This window comes from Phocoena phocoena, chromosome 7 (genome assembly GCF_963924675.1).
Source record: "Phocoena phocoena chromosome 7, mPhoPho1.1, whole genome shotgun sequence".
NCBI classification, from domain to species: domain Eukaryota; kingdom Metazoa; phylum Chordata; class Mammalia; order Artiodactyla; family Phocoenidae; genus Phocoena; species Phocoena phocoena.
The window spans coordinates 112563915-112580594 of record NC_089225.1 but is presented as its reverse complement, the minus strand read 5'-3'; the positions used below and the strand labels follow the sequence as shown (position 1 = coordinate 112580594).

At 62.7% G+C, this 16680-nt stretch overlaps 1 protein-coding gene across 1 annotated transcript; it reads right to left on the bottom strand.

The window, feature by feature from the left end:
• Positions 1-1072: 1072 nt before the first annotated feature.
• KLHL30 (kelch like family member 30) lies at positions 1073-9575 on the bottom strand. The gene is made up of 7 exons (XM_065880194.1): positions 8802-9575; positions 7373-7508; positions 5388-5474; positions 4697-4852; positions 3370-3558; positions 2693-2838; positions 1073-1324 (listed from the first exon to the last, which is right to left on the bottom strand). Exons 1-7 carry the CDS (start codon positions 9573-9575, stop codon positions 1073-1075), a joined length of 1740 nt encoding a protein of 579 aa, XP_065736266.1.
• Between the last annotated feature and the right edge of the window lie 7105 nt (positions 9576-16680).

Here is a 16680-nt window from a genome sequence, read left to right as displayed (position 1 = left end):
TCAGGATGAGGTAGAAGGAGCAGGGCGGCCGAGCCAGCCCCGCGAGGGGACCCAGTCCAAGTCAGGGGGCTCTGGGCAGGCGCGAGCCACCCGAGTCACCCCAAGTGCTGGTCTTCCTGGCTCAGGAGGCCGCCTGGGCGCAAGCCACCAAGGCGCCCAAGGGCCATCCCGCGAAGTCCCTGCAGGACCCCCGCCCCTGTGGGCCCCCGTCTGGGGACCTTCATTTTGATGAAGAGCCTTTGTTTAGAAGCAAATCTCCCCAAGAAACAGGGGGGGTCCTGGCTCTCGCTGCTCGCCTCCCTGGGAAGCCCTACTGCCCCCTCTGCCCCCAGCGCCCAAGCGGGTGGGAGGACCCTCTCTCCTCCCGCCACGCCCCACCCCCTTCCCTCAGAGCCTCTGAGTGCTGCCCTCCTGGGACTGACACAGAAAAAGCTGGGTCTCCTTTGTCCCCAGAAACAGTCTTTGGAAACAAGGTGCCAACATAAGGCTGGGGGCAGGGAGAGCAGACAGCCCACCCAAGGCAGCCCCATGTGCCCGAGGCCCAGAGAGGGTCGGCTGCCGGCTGTGGTCACACAGCTGTGGGACAGGCAGAAGCAGGCCCCCCAGGGCTGGGCGCTGACCCCACCTCAGGCCCTTTGCTCTGTGCTGCCCACCCTCTGCAACAGCCTCAGCTTCCGGGGCCTCCGTGTCACCCTCACCTGTGCATGTCCTCCAAAAGCCACCAGTGGGACACACAGCCGGGGGCGGCCAGTATTCAGAGAGCACGGGAGTTCTCTCAAGGCTCCCCCGGCCCTGGGCTCCTTCCTCTGAGGTCTCAGACACCCCACAGGCAGTAGAGCTGCTTCTCCCATCCATACAGGCTTCCAGAGGCCCAGCCCTTCCCGCGGGTCAGCTCAGAGTTTGGCGTGGTGGCTGCGGAGACCAAGGCTGTGTCCTCTGACGTCCCCTGGTGGCCCGAAGCCCAAGCCCTGGAGGGGACGGCGACACTTTGGTTCACAAACCACAGCGAAAGGGGGCCGTCCCCCGGGGCGGGAGCTCAGCTGGGCCTGCTCCAGGTGCGCCGAGGGGCGGCTTAGGGCTCCTGGGTGGGCCCGAAGGGCTGGGTCCACTTGGAGACATCCAGGAAGACGGCGGAGGCCCCATGGTAGAGCCAGAGGCGGGGCAGGGCACCGTGGCGGGTCCAGGCGTCGCGCCGGGGGTCGTAGGCCTCCATCTCCACGCGGTAGTCGCCGTCCATGCCCTGCCAGCGGCCGCCCGTCACGTACAGCTCATCCCCCAGCGACACCAGCGCCCCGTTCTCATGCAGGCTGTGCAGGGACTGCACCTGTGGACAGTCCTCGGTCAGCGTCCAGTGGGCGACTGGAGGGTGGTGGTGACGGTGCCCTCGGGGTGGGACGGGGGGACATGCAGAGAGGACGGCCCGCACCCCATCCAGGGCACCAGCACACCTGCTGCCTGGGACCTCACCCCGGCTGCCCCGCCAGGGCCCCTCAGACTCTCCCTTCAGTGGAGAGACCCCACTGCTCCCCTCTCCACCCTACGTCTCCCAGGACGATGTTTCCGGCCCCCTCTTTCTCTCTTAGGCCAGAATTTGCTCACATCTGAAGCTGGGGAGTCAGAGGGGGTGGGAGCTGTGGAGGCCTGACCCCAGGGCTCCCTCCCAGGGTGAGGGCTGGGCTGTGCTTCTGATTCCCAGCGGTTCTCTCTCGGAGGGAACAGATGTGGCCTCAGCCCTGACTGGTGCCCCATGGGACCCATTGCTCTGCCCCTGCACCCCTTGCCTCGGCCCGTAGCCTAGGGGTGCCCTGGATGGGGGCTGCGGGGTGAGGGCTAAAGATGTGGGCCCAACTGGAAGAGCCTGGGAGGGCAGGAAGAGAGAGGTCTTGGGCGGCACCCCCCCAGGCCTGGGAAGGACCAAGTGGAGCCCCGTACAGCTGGGACCCAACCCAGAACCACGCTGTGGGCCGGGACGGGCCTGGCCGACGGGACCCAGGGAGAGAGTGTCAGCCTGGAAGGTCCTCCCTGCACCTGTTCTGCCACTGTAATGGGGGCCTCCGGTCAGCTGAGCGCTGACGCCAGGGGCCAGCTGCCGTCAGCAGGATCACAGAGGCCTTGCTGCTGCCCTGCTGGCCCAGCTAGTGCCGCGGCCACCACGGGCTCCGGGCACTGTCCCTCCCCCTTCTCGGGAAGAAACAGGGGGAAAGGCCCGGGCTCCGTTGCCCCCAGGGCCCCACCCACCGCGCCCTCCCCTGGGCCTGATGGAGGAGGGAGGGAGTAGCGGCAATGGGGGTGGGGGGAACGGGGTGCCTAGGAATGGCTGCTCCCCGCCCCACAGCTCAGGAATCCCCTCCCTGGCTTGACCACCCCCAGGGCCGGGAGACTCACTCCCCCTCGGGCCCGGCCGACACCAAGGAAGTGCTGTCTCTGAGTCCACAGGTCCCTGAGTACTGAGCCCGGTTTTGCCCCCCGAGGAGGACAGGCGCTGTGCGCTGGGGACAGAGCATCCTCCGTGACCAGCAGTTCGAGGTTCTCAGCGCGCTCTTCCTCAGGGGGGCTCTGGGCTCTTGCGTCTCCATTCACTGTCCCCACCTCCCTCGGTGGCGACACCCCCAGACCCCACCGTCCCCGGGCCTGCTCTCTGCAGGGTCGGGGGTCCAGGTGGGGGTCGCCCTGGGAGGTGAGGCTGGCTCACCTTCTGCCACAGGTTGGCCCCGGGGTCGTACACGTAGACCTTCTTGGTATTGTCCCCCACCAGGTAGAGCGCCCCGTGCAGCGCCGTGCAACGTGGCGAGGACAAGTACTTGGGGAGGAAGGGCGAGGCAACCACGCTCCACGCGTCTGCGGGGACACGCCCCAGCCCGTGTCACCGGGCGGCTGTGCGGCCAGGGCTCCCGAGGGGGCCCAAAGCCTGGCACAGAGTCTAGAGCCCACGCTGGCGCCCACTGTGCCTTGGGGGTCCGGGCCACTGCTCGTCCCCAGGAGGCCAGTTCCAGGCAGATGCAGCACCCAGACAGCTTTCAGTCCCAGGGCTGGGCTTCCCTGTCCCCCGCCCTGGGCACTCTGCCCCCAGCCCCCTATACCTCTAGGCTGGGATGGAGCTGTGGCTCTGAGCTGGTGACCCCCTTTGTCCCCTGCCCCCTTGGTCCCCTGCCTTCCTTGACTGTCCCATCCGCCACTGATGGGGCCGTGGCCGCCCGCGCCCTGACCCTCTCGGCCTCACCTACCCCTGGGGCCTCCACCCTCCCACTCACTGAGGTGGGATCCCACTTGTGCCCTGCCCCCGGGTCCCACCTACCCCTCGGCCACACTGGGAGGGACTGGTGGCCCGGCCCCGGCCCCTCCCTGTGCCCCATGCCCCCTCTCCCCGACCTGTGACGGGATTGTAGCACTGCAGAGCCAGGGCGTTGTACTTGCAGGCGCTGGAGCCCACCAGGTAGAGCCTGCCCTGGCAGCCGGCCGCCGAGAAGTTGCTGACGTACTTGAGGGCTGGGCTGATGGGCGTCCAGGTGTCCGTGTAGGGGTCGTAGCTCTCCACCTCTACAGCATCCAGAGTGGTGCCTGCAGGGGAAAGGGGTGGAGGTGTCAGGGCTGCAGGGGCTAGGATGAGGGAAGGCTCCTGGGAACGTAGAGTCTGGGGCCCTGTAGAGGCCGCAGGGACCACTCCGGGCGCCCCAGGAGGGGAAGGGCACGGCCTTGAGAGGCAGGGGACTTATCCTCATTTTACAGAGAGCGAAGCTGGGGCTTGGAGAGGTGAGGGTGTCTGCCCAAGGCCTCACCTCCAAGAAGTGGCATGAGGGTGGGCACCTGGACCCAGGACCGCCCGATTCCAGAGTGGGCAATGGGCCCTCACCGTGAAGCCCAGCCTCTCTGAACCTTTCAGAGCCCAGGGCCCTTGGAGAGGTGCCCACGGGGCCCCCAGGAGGCCACCACCCCCTGACCCCTCACATGGTGGGGTCCTTCCGTGGGAGAGAGGAGGTCAGTGTGGGTGGAGCTATAGGCAGCACCTCCGCTCTGGATGTGACAATGACATAGACCAGCCGTGGGTGGGAGGGCTTCCTGCTCTCCCTGGAGCCCACCTTGGGCTCTGAGAGCCTGGGGACCCTGAGCTGCCCTGGGCCCTACGCATGCCCTCTACACTTGGGTCAGGGATACGGCAGCCACTGAGGGCAAGGGGGCCGGCCAGGACAGGTGGGGCACGTAGGACGGCCTCAGGGCCAGCTTGTCACCTCCAGAGGCCTCGGGAAACTCCCACACGCATCTCATGTCTCAATACTCATCTAACTGTTAGCGTCTCCTTGCAGCAGCTCTGGGCTGTAAGCGGGATAAGGTGGGCCCTGGGCTCAGGCCGAGGGCATGGTGTGGGCAAAGGCGACAGTAAAAGGAGGCATGGTGGGTCCCCTCACCCCAGGGACGTCACCGAGGGGGTGACCCCAAGCTGAGGGCTGAGCCCAAGTTTCTGGGATGGGAGTGGTCGTCCCTGCTGGCAGCTCGAGGCCCCAGCTCCTCATGGGTCCCTTTCGGGGACTGACTCGTTGTCCTGTTCTTGCGTCCCTGGAGAGCATTGAGTCACCCTGGGGCCAGATACCAAGGCTCCCGTCTGAGCCTCACCCTGGATGCCCAGGGAGCAGATGGCCCAGGTGTGGGGGCGAGAGGGAGGGGCCGGAAGGAGGCGGGAGGCGAGGGAAGGGAGCCTCACCGCCAATGGCGTAGATCTCCCCGTTGAGTGCCGCGCTGGCGTGGTTCGTGCGGGCCTTCAGCATGGGCGCCACAGGCCTCCAGGCTGCCTCCCTCAGCGGGAAGCACCAGGCCTGCGTCGTGGACCAGGTGTCCGTCTTGGTGCCCCGAGAGCCCCCTGCCGGGAGAGGCTCTGTCCACTCGGGCGCCCGCCAGCCTAGACTCTCCAGGACCCCGCCCCCTTCCCCCCACGCCAGGCCTCCGTCCTGCTGGACACTGGGCTGGGGGTGGCCGTGGTGGCGCAGTCTCGCCGTGCGATTTGGACACCCCAGAAACAAGCGGAACATGATTAGTGGTTTCAGGCCTCCACCAGTGGAAGCTTTCTTCTCAATCAGACCTTACAAGGACCCTCAACTTCTAAGACATAAAACAGAAGGCTGACCCCGGCACCCTCCATCACACAGCTCCTTCTGGGGAGGCCCCGGCTGTAGGACAGAACCCAGAACGGTTCCCTGCACCCTCGTGTGGATTGTAAATGTCCTTGCTTTCACAAGATGGAAAGGTCTGGAAGAGCCTTGACTAAACGGGCAGGGATCCCACTGAGTGCAGGGCGAGGGTTGGTTCTCACGGCCGTTACGTTCAGGGGTCAGATCTGCTCTGTGGATTAAGCTGCTGGGAGCCTGGCTCAAGGCGGGGAGCGCCCGCCTGCCCACCTGTCACGTAGACATCGTTGTTCAGTGCCGCCAGAGAGAAGCCCCACTTGTGGTAGTCAGGGAAGTCTGGGAGCGCCATCCACCTCTCTGGCAAGAAAAGAGAGGGGTCAGGGTGGCTGGGCTCACTACGGGGGCCTCTCCTCCCCGCTCTAGGGGTGCAGAAATGTCCCCTCACCGGTGGGGAGGGCCGAGGGGCGGGACTCGGCTGGGGGCAGAGGTGGGGGAGGACACCTGGTGGGGTGCGGCTCGAGGTGGCCCCGGGTGCTGCGTGCGCATCAGCCTTGGCTCCTGGAGACCCCTGGTGCCCCGCGCCGCCCTCAGAGCCCGGCACCCAGACTGGACGCCTGACTGCACCCAGGGTGTGCCGAGAAGTGGTCCAGGCTCCAGAGGCCAGGTCTCACCCCGGCCCTGCAGCAGATCCCACTGAGCCCCGAGGGCCCTCTTGGGCCTGAGTCAGGTCCCACCTCGGTCAGATGGGGGAGTGGGTTAAGGGGCCTGCTCACTAGCCACAGGTGGGTTATGACACCAGCCTCATTCATTCACTCGTTTCTCATCCGTTCATTCATCCTGAGCACCGTCCGTGCCCACGGGCAGTGTGGAGGGGATCAGACTCGGCCATGTAGCGGGCAGAGCGGGTCCAAGCCCCAGCTCTTCTGCACCGGCGGTGTGGCCTTGGAACCGCAGCCTCGGTTTCCTCATCTGTAGAATGGGGCTAATTCCCGTCTCTCGGGGGTGTGGGGACTACAGGAGACTCGTCTGTCAGACGGCAGCTGCTGTTAAAAGTGCAGTGTCCCTAATGTGAGGGATGGGGTTACGCGCCCGCGCTGGCCTGCCTTCACAAAGCTACCTGAGGTCAACTGAAGCAAGAGATGAGAAAGTGCTTTGAAAAAACCAAAATGAGGCAATAAGTGTGGGAATGGTTAAGTCCTATAACGGACACATTTTGGGTGCTTGTGGGAGGCTGTGGGAGAGACCTGGGCCTCGGGGGTGTTCCTGGGAGGACTTTGTTTACTGTTTACGACAGTTTTCAGGACATGTGAAACCCCAGGCTTCGCCGGGTGCCTGCCCACTGGGCAGGGACTGCGTGTCCCCCTGACTCATGTCTGTGTCACCCCAGGGTGGGGACTGCCCAGCGGTCACCAGACCTTTGCCTGCCAGTGCCCCCCTGCCCCCTCCCCTCGGGGTCTGAGGGACAGCTGTTCCTGGGCTCAGCTCCTGACGTCAGCCCCCAAATCCCTTCTCGTCTGGCCCTGACTTGGGACAGCCGGCCTCGGACTTCCTGGAGCCCGCCAGCCGCTGACGCCATGGGGGTGGTGGCCACCGGCCGAGCGGCCCCAGGACAGCGGCCAGCTCCTGAGTGCTTTCCAAAGAGCTTCCTGGGGCCAGTGTGGCCCCCCCACCATCCTGCTGCCCTCTCAACCCTGCCTTCTTGTGGTCAGGAGAGGCCCCATCCAGATGGCAGGCCTGGCCCCTCTTCCCATTGGCTCCTTGTTACAAAGGCCATCTCACAGATGAGGAAACCGAGGCTCAAGGAGATGGAGAGACCCACTCAAAGGCCGGAATCAGAGCCCCACTGGGCCGACCCAGAGCCTGAGCTCTCACTCCCCAGGTTGTCTGCACCCCCGGCCCTCTGTCCTACCCCTGGGACCTGGTTCCACTGGGCACACAGGGCAGGGGTGCCAAGAGGAAGCAGCGGTCAGGCCGCCCTCCCACTCTGGCCAGCGGCCACCTTCCCACGCTGTTCCGTCTGGGAGGTAGGACCCTTCACCCAGGGCCCCAGGGCCCAAAGTTAGGGCTGTGGCTGGAGGGAGAGGGAGCCGCAGCGCCCCACACAGTCAGCCCCCCTCCCCTGCGGGGGCCCCGGTGTCCTCTGCAGTCCCCCATCCTGCCCCCGCACAGCCGGTGGGTGCCCCGCTCTCTGTGCAGCCCGTGTCGCGGTGCGGGGACAGCAGGGCCCGTGCCCTGGGCGCTGGACGGTCACTCACTGGCCTCGGGGTCGTAGAAGGCGAAGTTCCCGGGGCGGGGAGCCAGCTGCTCGGCGTCCTCCTCCTCTTCCTCCAGCGCCCGCCCGCCAACCACCACCAGAACCTCCTCCAGCTCCCGCGGGAGGCCCAGCAGCGCCTGTGGGGGCGGGAGGGCTGGGGTCAGAGGCGCCCGGCGCCAGCAGGCCGCTAAGGTGGCTTCTGCGGCGGGGGGTGGCCGGGATGTTTGGGGGCAGCCGTGGGCCCTCCGCGTGGCCCTGTGACAGGGCGGGGCGAGCTGCAGTGCGTGCGTGCCCGGGTGTGCTTATGCGTGGGTGTGCACTCACACACACATGTCCACATGCCGTGCCCATGCCGGCGACGGTAACAAGAGCTCAGGGCCGGGAGAGGCGGGGGCAGCAGGTCCTGGTGTGCCTGTGCGTGAGACCTGCTCGCTTCGAGCGGCCAAGGCCCGTACGTTTCCCCAGCTCCCCACCTAAGCTCCCCGCCCCACCAGGAGCCCAGCTCCCCGAGCCAGCCTGTGGCAGGTCGCGCTGGGATGGCCCAGCAGGAAATGCTGGGATGCTCCTACCTGGGTGGGTAAGGAGCCACCGCCCAGAGCTCCCAGGATCCCGGGGTCCCACTGCCTCTCAGACCTGCCCTCCCACCACCCACCGTCACAGAGTGACCACCTAGTGGGCGGGGCTCCTAGCTGGCTCCAGCGCGAGGCCGCCCTCGGGGCCTGGCGGGGCTGCGGTTAGTATTTGCCACCGCACACCCCGCCACTGGCCCAAGCCACGTCTTTGTCCCCTGACGTGGCTCCTAAGAAGCCCTTCCGAGCAAGGCTGCCTGGCAGCGGACAGACTTCGGCTCCCCTGGCCTGTCGCTTCATTAGGACCTGTCCACCCACCGGGCCCACCTCCAGCACAGATAGGAAATTGCACCCGATAAACGCTTGAGCAGCTTCCTAAGGGGCAGGTGGTGGCCGGCTGCCACGCCTGTCCGTGCTCCTTGCCTGGGCGCAAGCTGTGCCATCTTCCTGTACTGTTGTCTCCCTTGCCAAGCTCCTATCCTTCCTCTAAAGCCCAGCTCAGATGCTGCTTCCTCCGGAGAGCTCTCCGTGACTGCCTGACCCTCTGAGGATGCCCACAGCCCAGCGCTGGCCTTTCTCATGCTGCCTTAGGTGTGTTTCCAGGTTTGTCCCCACCAAGCTGTGGGCTCCTTCAAGACAGGGGTTGGGAATGACCACTTCTGGGGTCCCTCTCCCCTCACGTCCAGGGTATGGCACACACAGGGGCGCAACCTGTACTTGGGGATGAACTGCGGCCCCCTCACAGGTAACCGGCCCAAGGGAGGCAGAGTTGCAAGATTGGGGACACCCCCATCATACTGTCTGTCCCCATGCCGGTGGGGTCTCTGGAGCGCCTCTCCCCACTCCCCACCCGTCACTCACCCCCTCGTGGCCCTGGGACAGGGCCTCCCGACAGGCCTCCGACTCTCGGATCAGCGGCTCCGTGGCCAGCAACTGCTGCACGCGGGGCCGGGGCACGGCGTCCAGGTGCACCAGGCCGAGCAGCTCGGGCAGGTGGGTGGCCCGGGCCTGGGGGTCGTGGCGCACCCAGCGCAGCAGGGCCTCCAGCCGGCTCTGCTCCGGCTGCACCTGCAGCAGGTCGCCGGCCAGACAAGTGGCCAGCCGCTCGTGGGACAGCTGCAGAAACTCATCCTCCTGGGCTACGGCCTCAAAGTTCTCCCTCAGGAAGGCCCAGGCCTTGGCAGCCACGCCCAGCAACCCCTGCTGCTCCCCAAACTCACAGATGCCGAGGCAGTTGGTGGCATCCAGCTGCTGCTGCAGGTAGCGGCCGCAGACCTTCTGCACGGCGGGGAAGTGGAGGCGCGCGGCCGTGCGCGTCAGCGCCTCCACGTTGCCCTGGGTGATGGTCAGCCGGCCCGTGTACACGAAGTCCACCAGCTGCGCCACCACGGCCGGCTCCATGTCCCTCAGCTCCACGCGCGCCGAGAAGCTCTCGGCGAAGTCGCCCGCGAACATGGCGTGGAAGTAGGGGCTGCTCAGCGCCAGGAGCCCCCGGTGGCAGGGCAGCTCCCGGCCACCCACCAGCAGCGTGACGTCTGCTAGCTTGGGCTGGGAGCGCAGCCCCCGCAGGCCTTCCAGCATGTCCTGGGCGTGCGAGGGCAGGTGGAAGTCCAGGTCGTCCACGTTCCACACCATGACTGCACGGCCACCTACTCACGGCCGTCCCCACGGGCTCCTAGGGAAGGAGCCAGCACGGTCAGCCACGGGGCCGGTCTCCTCAGCCCGAGTCACCCATCCACCCGACCGTCGGTCTGAGCATCAACTATGCGTGAAGCGCTTCGCCCAGCCTCTCACCTAAGCCAGCCCCGTAGCCCTGCAAGGCAGGCAGTGTCTTTCCCAGGTTACAGTGTGGAGGCTGAGGCTCAGAGCGGGCGGGAGACCTAGTCGTGGTCAAGTGATCAGGGCAGGACAGGCCAGCAAGGGAACCAAGCCTCAGCCCCCCTCCATACCTCCTCCTGGAGCGTGGGGATCCCTGTGGACCCCCAAACCCCCAAGTGGCCTCCTCTGCTCCCAGATCCCACCTTGCTGGGGAGAGCATCAGCATTTGAATAGTTTCTGCCCCATAGGTCCTCACTGGCCATGACCTTGCTGGGTGACCTTGGGTGAGCCACGCCCCTCTCTGATCCCAGCTTCCTCATGTGCCGATTAAGAGGCTGGCGGTGAAAGGGGCCGAGGGGTCATGTCCCCATGGCAGCTTGTGCTGTCACGGTGCCCCCCACGTGGCAGGCCCATCCTGAGCTTTGCACAAATACTCATCATTCAGCCCTCGCGGCAACCCCGAGAGCTGGGTGCTGTTTGAGTCCCTTTGACAAGTGGGGAGACAGAGGCAAAAAAGGCTCAGGTCGCTTGTCCGAGACCACACAGCTCAGACATGGGGGAGCCAGGCTCGGGGGCCTGGGCCCTGAGCCCCCAGGTTACACGTCGCTGGGCGTAGGTTGGTAAAGAAAAGCAGGCAAAGGAAGCTTTCTGGGGGGCGGCCGCCGTTCACATTGCCTGATTCAGCAGATCCTCTTCTGGGCTTATTTAATGATGTGCATATTTCTTTATGATCTTCGGGTATTTTTGCCCTAAGAAAACCGCCCCAGAGAAACAAAGGTTCTGCACAGGTGATCTCACCCCGAGTTACCACACAGCAAAAAAGCTGTCTGCCCACCAGGGGGCAGCTTCGGACCCATCAAAGCGAAGGCCAGTGCAGAATGCTGGGTCAACCAAGAGCCATCAAAGTGACAAAGCCCCATAAGGAGAACCGTGCACCACGGGTCCGTGTCCATCCTGCCTGACCCAGCGGTCTCTCTGGCCAGGATGAAGGTGGCCCTTCCCTCCCAGGGGAGCGCAGGAGATCAGTCAGGCGGCCGTCACCCCCAGGCCTCGCATTCCCCTCATTGCTGTGGCCCCGTTCTCTGGGCACTGCAGCCCCGGGGACCAGCGGGCCAGGGTGCCCAGCACCTTCCCATGGGGACTCAGGTTGTCTGCTGACACCTGCTGCCCCGCAGTTCCAGCAGGGGGGCGGGCGCTTCCAGAGGGTCTCAGAGCCTCCACCCAGTGCCTGCCAGGCCAGGAGAGAGGAGGGCAGAGTGGGCAGGACACCAAAGGGCCTTAACCCAGCTCTGGCCAGGGGCTGGCAGCTGTGGCCCCGGCTGCAGTCAGAGGTGTGGTCCAGCCTCCCCCGGCCCACCCTCGCCCTCTTCCCCAGCCAGGACCTGAGCCCCCACCCCACGCTGAGGGGCCTGGCCTAGCCAGCGTGCAGGGTCTCTCCAAAGCACCCAGCGCTGCGATCTCCAAGCCCACTGAGCTGTCCCACTAGAACCCACCCTCCCCTCTGGTCCCAGCCCTGGTCCTCACCTTGCCTTCCCATCTGCCCCCCCAGACCCTACCTCTCAGTCGGCACCTGGACCTTGTCTCAGAACTCAGGCTGGAGAGCAGGACTGCCCAGCGGCCAAGGGGTATGGAGGGCCTGCTGGGATATGACTGGGCTGGGCTGGGCGGGGCGGCCACGTGGGGACAGAAGGGTATTTTTAGCCTCTGTCAGTGTGGGGAGGGAGGGAGGGTGGCCAGTGGGGGAAGGAGAGAGGTGACAGCTCTTCCCTGGCTGTCCTCCCTGAAAGCCCACACTGGCCTGGAGCCTCCTGTGACCCCCTGAGACAGGACAGGTGGCAGGAGGCACCGTAGGGCAAGGGGGAGTCCAGGCTTACACCCTCCCAGTGGTGTTCGGCTGACGGCACGGGGTGGGGCACGGCTCCCCCCACTTCTGTTTCTTCATCTGCAAGAGGGTCCCCCTCAGGTGAAGCCTGAGCTGGGGACTCAGGAGCCACACGGAGCCCCCAGTTCAGGGCCTGGGTGTCCTGAGCACCCAGCAGGTACCAGCTTCCCTGTGGTTATGGACAGGTGCCCACATGGCCTCTTATTCTCCGCCAAGTGGGGAGAAGTTATCATCATGAAGAAATGTGGGCTGCTCAGCAAAGACTTTCAAAACCTGGGGTCCCTGGTGGCGAGGAGTCTCGGTGGTAAAGGAGGGGACCAGAGAGGTGCCCGCCAGGCTGGTAACAGGGTCATGGGATCCCAAGGATCTGTCCCCTCGTATTGTGGCCTTGGCCTCCCTGCCCTGCTGTCTTCATTAGTCGTGAGCATCAAAGATGGCTAAGAAATGGGATCATCTACAAATACAGCAGCGGCGGCTCACAGCCTCCCCGGAGTGGGGAGTCCCTGCCGTCTGGGTCTCGGTGGGGCTCTGGAGCCACAGACCCTGACTGAGTCTGGGCTTGAGCCCAAAGAGCTGCGAGGGTGTCTCTCATGCCAGCAGTCAGAGGAAAGCATCCTGGCCCAGGGCCTGCAGGTACACAGGAGAGAAGCCTGCAGCCTGGTGAGGCCAGGTGGGGCCTCTACCTGTCAGCCCCTCCTTCCTGTACCCGCGTGGGCCTTACCAATGCAACCATTTTCTAGGCGTGTTGCAACGTGGAAGAGTCAGGTAGGGCCGAGGCTGACAGGCCTCCTGACACCCACTAGGGACTGGCTAGATGCTCTTATGGTGCGGAGAGGCCCGGGGGTCCCAGGGTGACAGTCTCACTCCTGGCAAGATTTGGTAATTTCCCAAGGGTATCTGGGTGTCATGACACCTCGCGTCCGAGACAGATGGCTCTGCTTGCTGCTGGGGTGCTGGTTGTGAGCTGGGCACCACAGTCTCTGCTCTCATGACGTGAGGACCCAGTCGTTACACACATACTGCAGTGACTGCCTAGTTGATTATACGTTCACAAGATTCTTCCATACTTTGCTCACTCACAGGTTTCCTGAATCCATGATTCCCTCCCCAGCCCAGCCCAGCCCAGCCCAGTCATATCCCAGTTCAGGCCAGTCCAGTCATAGCCCAGCCCAGCCCAAGGCCCTGCCCCCTGCCCCCAGAGAGTCCCAGGACTTTCCCCGTAGCCTCGGGCATCAGCTTCATGCCCAGGGGCCTCATGGATGTCCCCACCTCTCACTGTGTCCAGGGCCATCCCGGGGAAGGCGCTGGAGGGGGAACAGAGTTATTGGTCTCGCCTCCCAGCCCCACTGTGTTTGCAGGCAGAACGCGGAGGGTTAAGGCATTCCTGGCTCAGGCTGGAGGAAATGAGGACAGGGGATTCTGATGACAGGCCACTTCACAGGCAGCCGCCTCCCCTCGTGTGCCAAGAAAGGAGGCCCTTCAGGGACCCAACGCCTCGGATGACAGGTCAGTTTGGGAAACTCGAAACCAGGGGCTCAACATATCCTCATCATCAGATTGCTACCGAGTGGTGCAGTTTTTAAAAATACGCTGCTTGTTTCTTTTTATGATGATAAAAATAACACATGTTCATTGTGGGAAATTTAGAAAACACAGAAAAGTACAAAGAAGAAAACTGGTGGAAGGAAATCCCCATGAACACACTGGTGTTAGAATGACTGCAGTGTGTGTCCTGTTTTATCACAATATTGTATCGTGAGCATTTCTGATGTGATTAGTCTTTGAAAATATGATTTTGGGGACTTCCCTGGAGGTCCAGTGGTTAAGATTTCGCCTTCCAAGGCAGGGGGTGTGGGTTCGATCCCTGGTCGGGGAGCTAAGTACCCACATGCCTCGTGGCCAAAAAAAAAAAACAAAAAACAAAACATAGAAGAGAAGCGATATTGTGACAAATTCAATAAAGACTTTAAAAAATGGTCCACATCAAAAAAAATAAAAAGAAAATACGATTTTAAATTTCATCATAAAGGGAACATATCACACTTTAAGAAGGTGGAAGTGACACCCAGTCACTCCTATTAAGGGACGTGTGAGTTGTGTGCCGTTTTGGACTATGATAACTAGTAAGGTGTCGCCTCTGTGATTACTCCCCCAGAACAGATTTGGAGAGTGAGATCACCAAGGTTTACAGCTCGACGTGTGGACAAGAGGGTCGTCATCTTGGGTGACGGAGGCACTTTCTCCATCAGGAGGTAAAACTGTCCCCTACACTTGGCCCGGTGCCTTCATGCCGTGAGGTCCTGCTCAACCAGACCCGTCCACCCCCTCGGTCATACACGTTTTTCCCCCAAATAGTTACCAACATTCTCTGTACTGTTATTAATAATTCCTTCTTTCCCCCACGGATTTGCTGCAGTGCCTTTATCTCAAGGGCAAAGTTTTCTGTGTGAAATATCTCAGCTTTCTCTCTTCTGGTCTCTTGATCTGAGTGACCATATTCTGGGGTCAGAACCACCTTGTCTGATGGACTGTTGCTTTATAATTATGATGCTGTCATACTTGAAATGTAAGCCCCTTCGTTACTCTTCTATTTAAAATCTTCTAGTGTGTTGTATTAGTTAGCTATTGCTGCGTAACAAATGACCCCAAAGTCTAGTGTCTTAAAACAATGAACATTTATTATCTCACGCAGTTTCATGGTTCTGGGACCACTTTAGTGGGTGGTTCTGCCTCAGGGTCTGTCCTTAGATGGCTCCAAGGGGCTGGCCGGACTGCAGTTGTCTGAAGGCTGGCCTTGGGTGGGGGCCCACACGGACCTCCCCACAGGGCTGCTCCGAACATGGCGGCCAGCTTCCCCCAGAGGTAAGACAGCAACAAAGATGGGAGTCTTTCATAACCTACTTGGAGGTGCTGTCTGTGGCTTCTGCCATATTCTGAGGTACAATGTGGGAGGGACTCCAGCAGACATGCTTCTAGGAGGTGGGCTTACTGGAGGCCTTCTTGGAGGCTGGCCTCCACAGCTGGCTTTGTTCACGGTTTGCTTCAAAAGAACTTTAGAGTCATTAAAAAAAGAGTTTGACTTTGCCTAAATCTATGCGTTGATATGTGAACAGCTTACACTATTCCCATATTTTTCCCACACAGCTTTTTCTTCATATTTGTCTTGCACATATTTATGAGCCGGGGAGAGAGATGGGGTTCCCTTTCTCCAGTATTTTCCCGACTCTTCTGGAAGCCCCTGTTTTTGCACCTTGTTTTGTGTCTGGTCACCTCACAGCCTCCAGATCCCTAGGTAGTGGCTCCGGGGTCCTCAGTGAGCTTTTGACAACTGGATGACAGGATTATAGGGACCAGACAGGCCTTACAGCGGCACGTGTGGCCTTGCCAGGGCCAGGCCTCGCCTGCGGCAGGGGACACCTGCTTCCCACAGGAGAGTTGCTAGTGGGCCAGGGGTTCCCAGGTCGCTGAGCATCAGGACCACCTGGAATCTCTTTAAAAGGAAACCAGCTTTATCAGGCCCGGCCCAGGCAAAGGGACTCAGAATCCCCAGGGCTGCTCCCGGGACACCGTGTTTTTATAAGAAGGACCCCGGGGAAGCAGAGTGTCCGCAGAAAGGCATGTGGGGAGTCCCCCGTGACTGCCAAGCAGAGAAGTCCTCTCCTCCCTTCCAGGCCTCAAGCTTGGGTCTGAGCCCCCCGCCTCAACCCCTGCCTGCCACTCACCTTGAGCCCAGGTCCTCATGGACCCCAGGATACTGTGGGCTGCTCCCAGCTGGGCTCGGTCCAGTCTCTTAGCTGGGAAAGTGAGGGCATGGAGGGACTTGCCCAAGGCCATAGTGAGTAGGCAGGGACGCCTTAAGTTGGGCTTGCTGGCCCCCCGCTCAGTGCTCTCTGGGACTGCGCTCTGTGTCTGCCGCCCACCCCCCTCCGGGCCTCCTCTGAACAATAGTGTCCTGCAGGAGGCCCACAGGGAGAGAGACATCGGAGTGCCAGCACCTTCTGACCCCCGGCCCCTGGGCTCCCCCCACCCCCCTTGGACCTGCACCCCGCCAACCTGGGCAGCGGAAGCGCCCTGTGGACCAGCCCTTGTCTAGCACCAAAGGTTGTTTTGGGTCTAAGCGCCAGGGCATCGTGACGGCAACAGCGTAGGGGATGTTCCCAGCTGCCTGGGGTTGGTGCCCGGCTCATTAGAACCTGCTCCTTAAAATACTGACACAGGCTGGTGTCAGTGTCACCCCAGGACAGAGACCCCCTCATACGGGACCCCAGTCCACCCTCGCCAGGACGCTGGGAACGGGCGGTCAATGCCGTACCTCCATTTTACAGATGAGGAGGTAGAGGCTCTGTGGGGCTAAGGATGCTGCCTCTGTTGTTTCGGCCGAGCTGAGCTGAGGACTGGGGTCTTGGTGCCCACCAGGTGGGGCCCTCTCTCTCTATGGGCACAGGTGGGAAGGCCGGCCAGGAATGGATCTTTATTTAGCAAACTCACGTCAGGTGTCCACCCTGCAGGAGGGTCTGGAGCTGGAGCCATTGCCAGCGCTGCCCCCCAGCCTGGCCCTGGCAGCTCCGACTTTATATTTTCCTGATCATCCCTCCCTGTGACAGCCTCAAGTCAGCTGGCTGGGAGGACCCTCTGTCCTAATGGGTCTGTCTGCAGGGAGGCGGCGGCCCGTAGGAGATTCCTGAAACCTCTCCCCAGCACACTGCCTGCTGGGGCCACGGCACGGCTGCAAGACACCTCTCCCCTAAAGCCCCTTGGTTTCCCTCCCTGACCCGGAGAATTCGGGAGTCTGGTCTCTTGCCCGTCGAATCCCGTTCTCTCCGACCCCCAGCTCCTCCGCCACTTCACAGGTGGGGAAAGGGGACAGAAGAGGGGAAGGGGCATGGCCCAAGGTCACCAGAAGGAACCAAGGCAGGACCCGAGGAGGGCAGACAGAGGCTCAGGACGCGACCAGAGCCACCGGCACCAGAAGCACTGAGAGAGGGGACACCCAGGCGACTCTGGAAGGAGGACCAAGGGGAAACCCGGGCTGGAATCACA